This window comes from Mandrillus leucophaeus, unplaced genomic scaffold (genome assembly GCF_000951045.1).
Source record: "Mandrillus leucophaeus isolate KB7577 unplaced genomic scaffold, Mleu.le_1.0 Scaffold3, whole genome shotgun sequence".
In the NCBI taxonomy this organism is placed as follows: domain Eukaryota; kingdom Metazoa; phylum Chordata; class Mammalia; order Primates; family Cercopithecidae; genus Mandrillus; species Mandrillus leucophaeus.
Genome location: NW_012103142.1, coordinates 3,658,968 through 3,675,747, shown reverse-complemented (window position 1 = coordinate 3,675,747; position 16,780 = coordinate 3,658,968). Strand labels below are relative to the sequence as shown.

The 16,780-nt window shown below is 40.9% G+C and overlaps 1 protein-coding gene across 2 annotated transcripts in view; it reads left to right on the top strand.

Moving 5' to 3' along the window:
- The window catches only part of STK38 (serine/threonine kinase 38), a 59,584-nt gene that overhangs the window by 18,331 nt on the left and 24,473 nt on the right, over positions 1–16,780 (top strand). For both annotated transcript variants that reach the window (XM_011986592.1, XM_011986593.1), the window contains exons 3-7: positions 4,679–4,730; positions 5,853–5,975; positions 7,977–8,060; positions 12,246–12,369; positions 14,591–14,745. In XM_011986592.1, the coding sequence (XP_011841982.1) occupies positions 4,679–4,730; positions 5,853–5,975; positions 7,977–8,060; positions 12,246–12,369; positions 14,591–14,745 (538 nt within the window). The remainder of the gene's footprint in view (positions 1–4,678; positions 4,731–5,852; positions 5,976–7,976; positions 8,061–12,245; positions 12,370–14,590; positions 14,746–16,780) is intronic.

Below are 16,780 nucleotides of genomic sequence, written 5' to 3'. Positions count from 1 at the left end.
CCGGGAGGCAGAGGTTGCAGTGAGCCGAGATGGTACCACTGCACTCCAGCCTGGGTGACAGAGTAAGACTCTTGTCTCAAAAAAAAAAAAAAAAAAAAAAGTATTTTATAGGCATTTTCTGAATTTAGGCATTTTTAATCATGGAGATATAATCACAGCCCCTCCGCCTCCCCTCCTCTTCTCTTGCTGACAGAATCTCACTCTGTTGCCCCTCTTCTCTTCTCTTTCTGACAGAATCTCACTCTGTCACCCAGGCTGGAGTGCAGTGGCACCATCTCAGCTCACTGTAACCTCTGCCTCCCAGGTTCCAGAGATTTTCCTGCCTCAGCCTCCTGAGTAGCTGGGATTACGGGCACGTGCCACCACGCCTGGCTACTTTTTGTATTTTCAGTAGAGACAGAGTTTCACCATGTTGGCCAGGCTGGTCTCCAAGTCCTGGCCTCAGGCTATCTGCCAGCCTCAGCCTCCCAAAGTGCTGGGATTATGGGTGTCAGCCACCATGCCTGGCCCTATTTCTGTTAAATACACTATTTTTCCTGGTTTTCGGTGTCTCACCAAAATACTATCTATTTTCAGTTAGGGTGGAATAGCCCTATTTTCTCATTCCTGCTACCTCCGAATCAAGCTATGCTAAGAGGGGACCCTAAATTAGAAAAGGGGGCTAATTGTAAGTAGTGGTCATGAATGTGTCTGCACATTGCTATACATTCTACTTTTTAAAATTTAGCAGCATACATTTAGAAAGTAGCTGTGTACAAAGCACTATTCTTAGTGGAGATGGGGAATTCAAATATAGTCCCTGCCTTCAGAAGGTCTTACCACTCTCTCATACAGGAAATGAACACACACGAAAATAAATGGAACGCATGGAAGGCATCACTGGGGTGAGGCTGGATATGGCCTCTAAGTGTGAAAGTGACTTGGTCTCTCTCCCAGGGTTCTGGTTTGGAACATTGGAATTGAAGGGAAGAGTGGCTCCACCAAAGGCTGGAGTGTTAACCTGGCACTCCTATAAGAGAACATGCCTGTGTGGAGAGTCCTGCTATTTTTCACTATGAACAATTTTAAACATAGGTAGAATAATATAGTGACCCCGTTTCAATATATTCATCCCTCAGATTTAATAATTTTAGGGCTTTGGTATCTTTTCTTCATCTATCCCATTTTGTTTTTTCTTGCTATTGTGTTTTAAGGTAAATTCCAGACATCTGTCATTTTAATCCTGCATACTCTCAAGTATGCATTTCCAAAAATATGGCCATTTTCTTGCATAATGCAAATGCCACCATGAATCTAACCAAGTTAACAGTAATTCCTTTGATATCATCTCACAGAGGATGTCATTTTTAAGTCATTTCAGGCTGTCCTTGCTGTTTTTAGTGTCCTCAGGGTCTTTGTGGACCTGGTCCTAATCATTATCATGGATAGGCTTTTTTTTTTTCTGGATACTTTCTCTAATGAAATAATCTAATTGTGTTCAAGGAGTTAACTTTACTCTCAGGCAGGCGTTCTGCTGCAACAAATTTGATTACACTTCAGTAAAGCTGTGGAAAACCTCTTAATTTGTATTTAGATTTAAAATATAATCAGAAGGAGCCAGTTTTGTGACACAGTGGATAGTGCATTGGACTTGTAGCCCATTCTGATGTAGTCATTCAAAAACATATAGTCAGGAGGTGTGATGGTGTTTAGTACTCAGGGCACAAAAAGAGCTGACCACAGCTGTGTTCTTAGAGCTTTGCCTAGCATGTTATACTTTGACTTTTCTTACTCTTCTCTGCTTCAACTACCTAACCACTGCAATGGAATTAATTTACACTCCTGAAACTACTAAGAGTACAGCCTTTTCTCTCCAATACATGTGTACATATAGATGCACATGTATCCCAAACTATTCCGGGAACTGGGAGAACTGTTAATGTTCCTTTCTCTGCATTTTCTGTCTTGATTAGTGGCATCATGTACCTCTAGACAGGAAATTCTAAGGCTTTTCTCTTGACTCCTATTGTCAGTTGGTCATCTTTGCAATAGCTCTATTCACTTCATTCTGGTTTTCCTGCCCTAGTTCCAGATCTTTACTGTACATCTGAATCATTACAGTAACTCTCAACTGGCCTCTGATCTTTCTCAGTTGCTTTCCCTGCCAGTCCATCAGATCCTCATTACTACTGGTTACCATTCTAAAATAGAAATCTTATCACATCACTCCTTTGCACACAAGCCTCTTTTAGCACTCAATTGTCTACAGAATGAGATCCAACCTTCTTGGTGTGGCTTTTGAAGTGCTGTGTGTGTCAGCCACAATGGACTACATGCTGTTTCTGCAGCATACTGTACACTTTTTTTTTTTTTTTTTTTGAGATGGAGTCTCGCTTCGTTGCCCAGGCTAGAGTGCAGTGGCGCGACCTCGGCTCGCTCCGCCTCCCAGGTTCACGCCATTCTCCTGCCTCAGCCTCCTGAGTAGCTGGGACTACAGGTGCCTGCCACTATGCCCGGTTAATTTTTTTTTTTTTGTATTTTTAGTAGAGATGGAGTTTCTCTGTGTTAGCCAGGATGGTCTCGATCTCCTGACCTCGTGATCCGCCTGCCTTGGCCTCCCAAAGTGCAGGGATTACAGGTGTGAGCCACTGCACCCGGCCAGCATACTGTACACTCTTACCCTTCTTTGCTCTGTTTGTATGTATTGCCTGTTTATCTGGAATGCTGATGAGTGGTGGAGGAGAGATTCTAGCCCATGTAGTTTCATTTATTGTGCTGAGTAAATGAAAGTTCTGTGGAATTGGTTGTAAGGAAGTTTTACTTGCTTCTTTTAGTTTTATGAGACTATAGATCAAAAACATTATTGCATGCACTTTCTAAAGTTCAGTACTCCAAAAGTCTGATATCTGAATGTTTTTTTTTTTTTCTTCAAGACAGAGTCTCACTCTGACATCCGAGTTGGAGTGCCGTGGTGTGATCTTGCCTCACTGCAACCTCTGCCTCCCAGGTTCAAGTGATTCTTGTGCCTTAGCCTCCCAAATAGCTGGGATTACAGGCGCCTGCCAGTACACCCAGCTAATTTATATATATATGTGTGTGTGTGTGTATACATATATACATATATACATATGTACATACATAGAGAGAGAGATACAGATATATGTTTTTTGATACAGAGTCTTGCTGCGTCACCCAGGCTGGCGTGCAGTGGCATGATCTCAACTCACTGCAACCTCTGCCTCCCGGGTTCAGGCAGTTCTTCTGCCTCAGCCTCCTGAGTAGCTGGGACTACAGGCACTCGCCACCATGCCCAGCTAATTTTTGTATTTTTAGTAGAGATGGGGTTTCACCATGTTGGCCAGGCTGGTTTCGAACTCCTGACCTTATGATCCGCCTTCCTCGGCCTCCCAAAGTGCTAGGATTACAGGCATGAGCCACAGTGCCTGGCGTTTTATTTTTTTGTTTTGTTTTTTTTGAGACAGGGTCTCACTCCACTGCTGGAGTGCAGTGGCGTGATCTCTGCTCACTGCAGCCTCCACCTCCCTGGTTCAAGTGATTCTCCTATCTCAGCCTCCCAAGTAGCTAGGATTACAGGGGCATGCCACCATGCCCGGCTGATTTTTGCATTTTTAGTACAGATGGGATTTCACCATGTTGGCCATTGTGGTCTCAAACTCCTGACCTCAAGTGATCCACCCGCCTTGGCCTCCCGAAGTGTTGGGGTTACAGGCATGAGCCACCGCACCCAGCCTAATTTTTATATTTTTAGTAGAGACAGGGTTTTACCATGTTGGCCAGGCTGGTCTTGGACTCCTGACCTCAAGTGACCCATCTGCCTCACGTCCCAAAGTGCTGGGATCACAGGCATGAGCCACCACACCCAGTCTGATGTATGATGTTTTGATAGTGGTGCCAGTCACCTTTTTGATCACTTTTTCCCGTTAAATTTCCAAATTCTGCTTTTACCTTTGTTGTTTGTTACCCTTTGCTCATGGCAGGGAGGAGGAGGAAGATGCAGAAATAAAGGAAGTAGACTTCAGTCAGAGAGAGGGAAAGTAACACCATGATATAAGAGTTTATCAAATACCAGCTGTTTTGTGGTTTGGTAAGGAGGAAATAACTGAAAAGAAAATTAAAAAAAAAAGCCAAAACCAAGAGAGGACATTTTTTGAAACAAGATTCTTTGTTGCATTAACATCTTAGACAGTCTTTTAAAAAATGTAGACCTAAGGATGGGGCATGGTGGCTCACACCTGTAATCGCAACACTTTGGAAGGTCAGGCTGGAGTTTGATACTAGCCTGGGCAATATGGTGAGACCTCATTTCTACAAAAAATTTAAAAATTAGCCAGGTATGGTGGCATGCACCTGTAGTCCTAGCTACTTGGGAGGCTAAGGTGGAATTGCTTGAGCCTGTAAGATGGAGTTTTCAGTGAGCTGAGATTGCCCCACTGCATTCTAGCCTGGGTGACAGAACAAAACTCTGTCTCCTCCCCCCACCCTGCCAAAAAAAAGTAGACCTAACAAAGGATGGAAATCTTTTTACTTGTCTTAGTAACTGTAATTTTTTTGGTTTTAATGAGACAGTTCGAGATTTACCTGTTTGTGTCATTTTTAAAATGCAATTACAATATTAAGTTACAGAGTTTTCAGAAAGTTATTCAGATGTGATTTCATATGTCTTTTGTTTTTGTTTTAGACAAAAGAAGTTAGAAAAGGTGATGGAAGAAGAAGGCCTAAAAGATGAAGAGGTAATTAATATTGGCAGTATCTTCCTTAAAACCCAGCATGGCAGGTTGTATCTTGTCCAGCAAGTTGTTAGCCTTGGTACACATGAGAAGGGTTTCGGCCCAGTAACAGAGGAACTTGAGGGGTAGTGTGCTTCTGGATTTGGGTGTTAATGCAGAGGGACAGATTAATTATTAAGTAACTAGGAGAGGAAGGCTTCTCTAGATGCAGTTATAGTAAACTAGATTTAGAATTCCAAGAGAAAGAAGGAATGAAATCAAATTAAAATTTAAAAGAGCAAGTTATAGCATTTTTATAGAATTCACTGAAAAGTCTCCGTAGGAGTAGGGCAAGTTTTTGAAATATTTATTTACTTTACTTTTTCTGGGATACATGTGCTGAACGTGCAGGTTTATTACATAGGTACGTATGTGCCATAGTGGTTTATTGCACCTGTCAACCTGTCATCTAGGTTTTAAGCTTCGCATACATGAGGTATTTGTCCTAATGCTCTCCCTCCACTTTCCCCCCATGCCCCGACAGGCCCCAGTGTGTCATGTTCCTGAAATCTTTATTAAGGCAAAATATCCATCTCAAATCAGCCCTTCCACCCAGTGCCCACAGATATAGTAGGAGAAAATATAGTTAACAAGGGACTGTGCAAGAAACTGGAATGGCAGTGGAAATGCCTTCGAAAATAGGATTGGCTTGCAGAACCCAGGACAGTGGTGAAAAATACCCAATACTTATAGAAATAACAGAAAGTTAGAGCATATAATGTGTAACCAACCCAGAGGGAAAGATAAGAACACATTTTTAGTTTATATTAAACAGGATAAAGGAAAATGTTGTTGATTATTTATCCCTTCCTTCACCAAAAATGTTAGGATAGTGGATTGCTGAAGTAGGTTAGTCAGAGTTCCCAGAGGAGGCACCCATCTGTTCAGTGTGGCTTGGATGTTGTGTCTAAAGGCCGGGAAATGGAGAAGTGACCTCTTAAGAGTCCTTCTGGGATGCTTCCATATGTGAAAAGATTATCCCTAGTCCACTGTGGACCTGTTTTCCAGCTGGGTAAGTGACAAACATGACTTGTTATCATAATTTCAGCTCCTTCCCCTCTTCTCCCTTCCTTATTTAAATATTAGAAACGACTCCGGAGATCAGCACATGCTCGGAAGGAAACAGAGTTTCTTCGTTTGAAGAGAACAAGACTTGGATTGGAAGATTTTGAGTCCTTAAAAGTAATAGGCAGAGGAGCATTTGGTGAGGTAAAAATCACAGCTACTTGTCAAGTACAAAAATAATTGCAAAACTTCAAAGCTTCTAACCTATCATCAACTCGTAATTGTTGATATAACTGAAATGTATGGAATTACATGGGTCAGGCATGCCATCGCCACATCCTAATTGCTTTGTCTGTCTGCTTTCTCTTTTTCTTCTCTCCAAGGTCCCAGATCTCTGTTCTCTGTTTGCCAGAGATGATGTTGGTGTTTAAATATTGACTTAGGGGGAGAGTTGAAAAGTAGAAGGAAATCAACATTTGTTATTTACAGGCTGCTTTTTCCCCATAATCAGGACAGTAACCCATTTTATAGATGATGAAATTAAGACTGTAAAGGTATATATAATGTCCTGTTATCACACAGCCATTGAGCACTGGGACCAAAAGTTGGGCCCTATTTCCTGAACTCAAAGCGCTTGCTTTTCCCCATACTGCACTGCCTCTCCAGAAGGAAACTAACTAATTAACAGTGTATCTCCACCCTTTATTTCTCCCCACCAGATTGATATAGCTCTAAAAAGATGACCCTAGGAGGTAGAATTTACAGAAAGGAGTTATGTAGGTAGTGGTGGAGATTTGAAAGCATTTGCGACTTTGTCCCCACAGTTCTTGGAAATGATCCTGCTTGGGCACAAGAGCAATTGGTTGGGGAGAGTTTGAAAGAGCCCATGCAAGGTCATTCCCATTAATGAAAAATGCCCAAAGTAGACGACCTACTGATGCGATAGTTGCAAGTATAAAAGGAACAGTATGTTATTAAAACCTGGTACCCCAGGGCCAGGCGCGGTGCCTCACGCCTGTAATCTCAGCACTTTGGAAGGCCAAGGCGGGTGGATCACGAGGTCGGGAGTTCGAGACCAGCCTGACCAACATGGTGAAACCCTGTCTCTACTAAAAATACAAAAATTGGCTGGGTGTTGTGGCACGCGCCTGTAATCCCAGCTACTCAGGAGGCTGAGGTAGGAGAATCGCTTGAACCCAGGAGGCAGATGTTGCAGTGAGCCGAGATCTGCCTCTCGGGTTCAAGTGATTCTACTGCCTCAGCCTCCCGAATAACTGGGATTACAGGCACCTGCCACCACACCCAGCCAATTTTTGTATTTTTATTAAAGACGGAGTTTCAGTATGGTGGCCAGGCTGGTCTCAAACTCCTGACCTCAGGTGATCCACCTGCCTCAGCCTCCCAAAGTGCTGGGATTACAGGTGTGAGCCACTGCGACTGGCCTGAATTTTTTGTTTTTCTTTCCGGACGTTTTTCCTATGCATGAAGTTTTACTTTATTATTATTATTTTGATTAAGTGACAAGGTCTCACTGTGTTGCCCAGGCTGGAGTTTTGGCTGTTTACAGGCACGATCTCACTACTGATCAGCATGGGAGTTTTGACCTGCTCCATTTCTGAACCGGGCCTGTTTGCCCTTCCCTTAGGCAACCTAGTACCCCCCCAGCCAGTCCCACTTCTGGGAGGTCACCATATTCACCATATTATGCTGAACTTACTTCAGACACCTGATCAGCATAATACACCATAGCTCATAACTCCTGAGCTCAAGCGATCCCCCTACCTTAACCTCCCAAATAGCTGGGACTACAGATATACAACACCATGCACCGCTACTTTTGTTTTAATTAAACATCGTTGTAATCATTTACTTAGATTTTCTGAGCTGACTGGATGACATATGTCAGGGGTATAATGAGTCCTTAAATTTGAAATTGAAGGTTTTAAATTAGATTGGTTTGTTCAACTAAGGAACCAAAGCTGTTCAGATGTAGAGGTATTTGAGGATGTTTGCAGCATCGACTTTACTGTGTATAATGTATTCATTTTGGAACATTGAAAAGCATTTTCTTCTGCTTTGTTATTACTAGTTGCTCCTGTTAAAATTATAATACTTTTTCAGTTAATTATTGCATCCTATAACACATGAAAGCATTAGCTTGGTAGTATGAGTTTTTGACTTGGCATTTCTTTTGTAACTTTTTAGGTACGGCTTGTTCAGAAGAAAGATACGGGACATGTGTATGCAATGAAAATACTCCGTAAAGCAGATATGCTTGAAAAAGAGCAGGTAAAGCACAGTGGTAGCAGTGCTTTAGCTTATTAATTTTTGTCTCCTAAAACTTTTCTTTTTGTTTAATTGAAATATATATTTTTATTACAGTTTTCTTTAGTTCTGTCATGTATGACTGTATATATAATACTACCTTTTTCCCCCTACAAAGAAGCAGTTCATATTTAAAATCACAAATAATTCCTATAGGTTATATGCAATCTTTTAAAAATTGAGAATCTGTTCGAAAAGCAGCTGTTACTTGTGTCTTCCAATGGATCACAAAATGTCCTTATTTTGAGAGCCTTTTTTTTTTGAGGTCATACGTGGTGTTGTTAGTGTGTTTCTTACCAAATGCTGAGAAATAGAAATTGTAATATATATCTCATAACTAAGGACTAGGAATTAGAATTTGGAATTTATAATCTAAAATGTGTCTTTATATGCTTCATTCTGTTTACCTAAACCAAAGTTGAGTCTTCTAGGTAGCTCATCAGTACCTGAAAAAGACCAGCCTTCCAATTTCTGATTGAATTTGAAAAATATAATGCAAATGGCAGAACAATGCAAATTCTCCTTTAATGATAAAGGATATTTTCTAAAACCAAAACCTGGTTTGCAAATCGATTTATAAAGTGCCTTATGCAAAATAAATAAAGTTTTAAATATTGGAAAGGATAAATTAAAAAGCAAGAATAGACTTTCTATAAATCTAGTCTAATGTAGTTGGTTGCTTAAGAACAGATTGCGATGGGTGATGACTGCAAATGTCCTGTAGAAGATTTGATGTTATAGGAACATGGAGACCCTGTGATAAGAACTCCCAATTTAGAGCCAAAGAGGAAGAATGGAGATTGGCCCCACATCCAATCCTTTCTACCTCTTGAGAGGAGATACAATCACTGGTCTTCCCTGTCGTCATTTAAATGCCACCCCAAAATTTGGAATTTTTATTTTCTCTCGAATTTTCATGTGTTACCGAGAAGCTTTAGACTCCCAGGAATTTCAGTTGAGAGTATCAAATACCCGGGCAGTAAGTCTTCAGACACTATACTTTATGCTAACACCAGCCTTTTTCAAAATTCACAGTAAGCCGGCCTACTTACATACTATCTACAAATTAGTTTGTGGTATGGGTGTGTAGGCACTGAAAAAGTGTCAGTTAATCTTGAGAAGGAAATTATAAGGCTTCTGCATTAATTAGTATGTTTGCATCTCATGAGTAAGTTTTGTTTTTGCAAGATATATTTCTTACAGTTTTAACCAAGGCTTAAGGCCTCTTTTTATCAAATGTTAGCAGTCAGAGTAAAACTGCAAAACAAAGTACATATGATTTTCAGAGTTAGTAATTTTATGTATACCTGGTGCCCCACATGGTTTCTAACAGAGAATGGTCCAGACATAATGTGTAAAAAGCCTTTTCTCAAATACTGTGCCTTCAAAATCAGTTTCTAAAACTTTTCTAAATGAAAGTAAAGGAACTGTCTATTATAATTAACATTTTAAATGATGCATTAACTTATGGATTAAATGGTACATTAGCTTAAATTGTTTAGCTCACCTTAGCTGAGGACTCAACTCCTCAACTTAACAGATCTCATTATGAGCCAGTTAAAGTCTCTGGCCACAGACTCTACCTGGCTCAGCCATCTTGAAGAAGCCTGCATTGGGTTTGTGCTAGATAAAAGATGGAAGTAGACCAGTGCAAATCCATCACCATTTTGGGGTAGGGCTGACAAAGTACAGGTACAGAGGTAAAATTGCTTTTTTGTTTGCTTTTACTAAATAAACTGGGTAGGAATTAAAGCTACCCACTGAGAGTTCAGGTTATTTTTCTGCTCCACATGATGGAAATTTTTGCTACCTGGAAAAATTTAAAGGGTGAGACATGACATCTAGCTAGCTTCTGATGTTTCTCTTCCAGTGCAAAAGGAAAACCTTCAGTTGTGATGCCAGTATATAGTTATTGATGGGACAAAAAACTGGCTTTTATTTCTGCTTTCTTAGGGCATAGGATAACAACAACCCCCCCCCCACCTTATTAAATATTTATGGAATAGGGGAAAGATAACCTTTTTGTATGAATTGCACCTCAGACTCTTCCCTCCCTTAATCTATATTCAGCCAACTCCACTTTCAAACCATGAGGTTTCTAGCTACTGTTTCAGCCTCAAGAGAGAAGGGCAAGGTGTGCTCACAGTAGCTTTCCCCTTGACAAACAGGAAATATTGTGGTCACCATTCTGTCCTCCAGGGTGAGTGACAAGTGGTAATTGTAGTGCCTCCCCTTTTCTTTGGCTCCCTGCAGTAGGTAGAGACCTTAATGGGAGCCAGGGGAGACAGGCAGATGAAGGCTGCCTTCTAGTGTATTAATGTCTTATAGTGACTGGGTGCTAGCCATGGCTGTGGGGCAGCAAGCAACATTGCTGTTTCCCAAAAGCTTTGCTTCTGTATTAAGATCAAGTAAAGGCAGATCCTTTACTTGGCTTCATTGTGTTCCTTTTTTTTTTTTTTTTTGAGACGGAGTCTCGCTCTGCCACCCAGGCTGGAGTGCAGTGGCCGGATCTCAGCTCACTGCAAGCTCCGCCTCCCGGGTTCACACCATTCTCCTGCCTCAGCCTCCCGAGTAGCTGGGACTATAGGCGCCCGCCACCTCGCCCGGCTAGTTTTTTGTATTTTTTGGTAGAGACGGGGTTTCACCGTGTTAGCCAGGATGGTCTCGATCTCCTGACCTCGTGATCCGCCTGTCTCGGCCTCCCAAAGTGCTGGGATTACAGGCGTGAGCCACCGCGCCCGGCCCATTGTGTTTCATAGCACTGTTTCTTTTCACCCTTATTGTCCATTTTTTTCCCACCCCAATACCATAAGTACAGATGTAAAGATGTAGGTTTTCTGTACAGTTGCAGCTTTTAAAAAAATTCCCCAAAGAACGATTTTAGTAGACACTGAAAACTCAAATACATAAAGTCAAATGCCTCTGGGTCCCCAAGAGTTAGCATGGAAGCCTGAAGCAAGTTAGGTATAAGACCAGGGGAGAGGGTGGGATCTGTGTTGAAATGGAAGAGTGCCTTGTCTCCCTAAAGATACGTCAATAAAACAAACAACCATCGTATCAAACATTGTATTAAACCAAACAACAGCCATGGACTAAATTTGCCAACAGAAGTGCCAATTTGTGAATCTTGGTACATGTTTTACTTCAGAACATATTGTAAAAAGTCAAGACCTGTAGCATATATTAAGACCAAAACCGCTACTCAGGGATTGGACTGAGTCTTAATAAATTTAGATCTGAATCAACCCAGTTTAGAACTTGTGACACTTAAAAAAGAGGGGAGGGGTCAGGTGTGGTGGCATGCACCTGTAATCCTAGCTACTCAGGAGGCTGAGGCAGAAGGATCACTTTAGACCAGGAGTTTGAGGCTTCAGTGAGCTATGATCATGCCACTGTACTCTAGCCGGGGTGACAGAGTGAGACCCCATCTCGTTTTAAAAAAAGTTTGGGGGGGGGAATTTGATAATATGCAGTGATGTTTGATTACTGTTCTGCATTTAAGTTAAATAAGGTAAATTTGATAATAAAGCATTGCTTTAACAAAATAATTCCAGTTCTCTCAAACTTTCTACAACTTGGTCTCTTTAGCTAGATATTTCAGTGAAAGTATAAAACTGGAAATGTCATTAATTTGAATCTACAACTTTTCTTAGGTTTTCTTATATTTCAATTCAGTAAGGATTGATTGAGCTCACAACAGTGAACTAAATGCTGTGGTATCGTAGCATTCTAGAATTTTCAGTGAGCTCACTGTCATTGCAGATACTATTGCAGACCTGAGGAAGGAGTCTCACTTTGGGGACTTATTTTTATCATAAAAGATTATTAGACAAAACTGTATGCAGAAGAGTAGTAATTTTAATCAGAGATTCAGTTTATAGCAATGTTAAAGTTGCTATTTGCATTAAAGCCATTCATTTTGCCATTTTTTAAAGCCTTTCATCACTCAAGTTTTCATCACTGAATACCTTCAAGTCAAATGTCAATTTTGAGTTAGTAGGTTTGCCTAAGCAGAAATTGGATCTTTTGTATCATCACGATTAAATACTCAAAACAGTATTTAAACACAGTATTTAAATTGTTTAAGCAAATATACAATCTAATAAAGCAGAGCAAGCTTTGTCATTAATCAAATGCATATACCTCCAGGTTGGCCACATTCGTGCGGAGCGTGACATTCTAGTGGAGGCAGACAGTTTGTGGGTTGTGAAAATGTTCTATAGTTTTCAGGATAAGCTAAACCTCTACCTAATCATGGAGTTCCTGCCTGGAGGTAATTACTTGACGATGAAAGGTCATTTTTTCTTTTTGTTCTGTGGTTTCTTTCTCTCACATCACAATTAACCCTCCTTTCTACTTTTAAATGTACTCACAGAGTTGCTTTCTATATCCTTTTTTAGGTCTGTAAAGGAAGTCAGTAACCTGTCTTGTGCTGGGGTGCCTTTCTACAATCTTAGTGCCATAAAAGTAACCTTTTCATTCATTCACATGATTTCAGATGGACATTTCTTTCTTTTCTTCCTCTTTTTAAAATATATAGGAATAAACAGGGTGCTCTGCCTGCTCTTCTGTCAATGAGAATCATATATGATCAATAACCCAAGTGGCAACATTGAAGCTATAACATTATTTGCTCCAACTTTTTGTTTCTTTTTGTATAGCATATTAATAAGGAGTGAATTTTTTATTACCTATATTAGTAGCCAGAATCAATTTCTCATTTCTGAAATTTTAAGTTTTAGTAACTCAGCACGAACATCTAAGACAGCTCCAAAGTAAACCCAGAACAGAACATGCCATCTGTTCTGAGGAAAGCAGTCTGTTTCCCAGTGAGCAGATGAACTCTGAGCAAACTCTGATGGGAAAAAAAAAAAGAGAACCTTTTCCACAATAATTATATTGTGGCATAATATTTTGATTTTGTGACAACCCTTAGATTTAGGGTCATCAATACTTTTTAATATTTAATACATTTAATAAAAAATAAACAGTTGATTAATGTTAGAAAAGAGTCTGGTAGAATGAGGAGAAACTTTTTTAACATTTAGATGCTAGTTCTTAAATTGGAGTAAGAGCCAACTTGGTTACCAGCTCCTAACGTGTCCTCAAGACTTAACCTGTACCATCTTCCGTAGCTTCTCATGTCTCCTGGACCCTGCCCTTTGCACTTGGTGGAGCTAGCCTCCAGAGCCATAGAGCATCTGGCCTGAGCTTCCCAATCATCTGGGCAAACTTGCACAGGTGAGGCCCCATTGGCTACTCTCCTGAGTCACAGAACTAAGGCCATATAGCTACCTTACTCGGGTAGCAGCCCAAGTGCACTGTCTCCATGTGTCTGGTGGGACTCCAGATTGAAGGGCTGCCAGGAGTGATTAGGGAATCATATTTTTTATGTCTTGGACTGAAAAAGAGCACTTTAATAAATGGTTTAATTTTTGCCTGAGGGAAAAATAGCTACTTTTCTCCAGTAATAAAAAACATAATGTTCTAAATGAAATGAAATTGAAAAAGCAGCATGATGCTCTGTTAAAATCAGAGGTTTCTTTCTCTTTTCCTTGTTTTCTAACCTAAGTGGTTTTATGTGAGGTCTAAACTGAATCCTGTTTCTCTTAGTTTTAAACTCCTTATACATATTTTCTTTGTGTTTCTCACTGTTGAGTTAGGATCTGAATATTTCTCTGCCATTTTATGTTGCTGGTATTAGACAGAAATGATGAAATTTTGACTTTGCAGAAAGCTAACGAGGTTACCTTTTAACTGCTAGAATACCGATACTGTGTTTTAAAAGTTACATAAAGGGTACTGGTGTCCATTTAAATACCTATAATAACACACTAGAGGGAAAAAAAAAAAAAAACTGACCTTGAGGGATGTCCATTGTACTCTTCTAGGAGGCAGTTATTGCACATTGTAGTGTATAGCATTTTCAGTTCATTTTTAGCTTTTGTTGACTAATGCTTTGCTACCCAAGTCCCTCCTTTTTATTTGTTTGTGTTCTGTGAATAGAAGTTGGAAAGCTTGTTTTCAGCCTCCCCAAGTGTTTACATTTTTATTTGGCATTTCAGCCTCTCTATAACAATGGCAATACAATCTATGTGGAAGTGCCATTTAGTTATAGATGTAGAAAAGCTTGCAGATATTTGTTCAGGCAAAGTGAAAAGTAAAGTAGCTTTTTACCCCGAGTCCAAAAAATTATCCTAAGCAAATATAGTTGTTTTTTAAAGTGTGGGAAGAAATTTTCTTTTTCTCTCAAGAGTAAAATACAAATCATACATTAGTGGTCAACTTTAGCTAGCTTAGGTGTGAAAATCCCATTTCTTCCCATGTTGGCAATGTGAGTCTATCTGTGGTACACAGAAGAGGTCTGTGTAGCTGCCTTATGTTGGCAGATAGGGAAGACATATCTGAAAATTGGTACTCACTCGTACGTTGTTTGTGTGTGTGTGTGTGTGTGTGTGTGTATGTGTGGTGGCTTTGTATCTTCTTGTTTCCAGGGGATATGATGACCTTGTTGATGAAAAAAGACACTCTGACAGAAGAGGAGACTCAGTTTTATATAGCAGAAACAGTGTTAGCCATAGACTCTATTCACCAACTTGGATTCATCCATAGAGACATCAAACCAGACAACCTTCTTTTGGACAGCAAGGTATGAGGGGGCATTGGCATAAACTATGCACATTTACTGATCTGAGCAGCCTCTGCTTTAACACCTGCACCCCTGTGGTCATCCCAGTGGGTGAGCTGTGACCTACCTTTTCATGATTTTCTTTTTTTTTTTTTAACAGGTAAGTTTGCTGTCACTTCCTTTCTCCGAAAGGCTATGATTCTATAATTTGGTTGAACCTTCTCTTAAAAATAAAGGAAACTCTTGAAAATAAGAGCAAAATTGATGTAGAGGGTAATTTTGTAATAAAGCCAAAGATAGTCATTTTCTCTTAGCATGTAATTAACTGTACTGCTAATACATCACCTATCTAGAGCCCTTCTGTTGGGCAACCTCATCAGTTAATGAGGAACCCAGCCAAGAAGCAGGAAGTGAGGCAATAACAACAAGAACCTGTAACAAAGTCCAGGTTCCAAATCATGCTCTCTGCTTAAAGAAGGGTCCTACCTAGCTTCTTTTTTTTTTTTTTTGAGATGAAGTCTCGCCCTGTTGCCCAGGCTGGAATGCAATGACACGATCTTGGCTCACTGCAACCTCCGCCTCCTGGGTTCAAGTGATTCTCACTGCCTCAGCCTCCTGAGTAGCTGGGATTACAGGTGTGCGCCACCACGCCCCTGCCCAGCCTCTTAAATGGCCTGTTTATATTTATTTTTAGACTTGCAGATAAGCTTCGTTGCTTAGTTCCTAAACTTACAGCAAATTAGAAGATAATCCCTGTGCTGCCAGCTAAATTGCTAGATAACCCTTGGCAAGTCTCTTTACCACCTGGATCTCATTGTTCTTTTCCATAAGGTGAAAATACAGATCTAGGAAACCCGTGAAATCCCATTCACCTCTAAAACTCTAGAATGTTGTTTTCTGTTAAGCAGAGTTGTTGTCTTGACTGAATTTTCTTGTAAGGTGAAAAGTAAATTTATTTTCTAGGGTATTTTTCTTCTTTGCTGTCTTTTGATAACTTTCTTCCTGTCCTTGAAAAACCTGAAGTTGTTTTTTTTGTTTGTTCGTTTTTGTTTTTTGAGACGGTCTCATTCTGTCATCCAGGTTGGAATGCAGTGGCACAGTTACAGCTCACTGCACCCTAATTCTTGGGTTCAAGGGATCCTCCTGCCTCAGCCTCCCGTGCAGTTGGGACTACAGGTGCATGCCATTGTACCTGGCTATTTTTTTTTTTTTTTTTTTTTTTTGAGATGGAGTCTTGCTCTGTCGCCCAGGCTGGTGTGCAGTAGCACAGTCTCGGCTCACTGCAAGCTCCACCTCCTGGGTTCACGCCATTCTTCTGCCTCAGCCTCCCGAGTAGCTGGGACTACAGGTGCCTGCCGCTATGCCCAGTTAATTTTTTGTATTTTTGGTAGAGATGGGGTTTCACCATGTTAGCCAGGATGGTCTCGATCTCCTGACGTTGTGATCCACCCGCCTCGGCCTCCCAAAGTGCTTGGATTACAGGCGTGAGTCACTGTACCTGGCCTTTTAAATTTTTTTAATTTTTAGTAGAGATGAGGTCTCACTTTGCTGCCCAGGCTGGTCTCAAACTCTCTGGTTTAAGTGATCCTCCCGCCTCAGCCTCCCAAAGCCCTGGGATTACAAGTGCGAGCCACCACCTGCTTTTTTCTTCATTATAATGCACAGAAGTGGAGTAGAATAGTAGACACCAAAGGCTAGGGAGTGTAGCAGAGATGGGGATATGGGAAGAGGTTGGTTAAAAAAAAAAAAAAAGGCGGGGCCAGGCATGGTGGCTCACGCCTGTAATCATCCAAGCACTTTGGAAGGCCGAGGCAGGCGGATCATGAGGTCAAGAGATCGAGACCATCCTGGCCAACATGGTAAAACCCTGTCTCTACTAAAAATACAAACATTATCTGGGCATGGTGGAGTGTGCCTGTAGTCCCAGCTACTCTGGAGACTGAGGCAGGAGAATCACTCGAACCCGGGAGGCAGAGGTTGCAGTGAGCCGAGATCACACCACTGTGCTCTAGCCCGCTGTAATCCCAGCACTTTGGGAGGCCAAGGTGGGTGGATC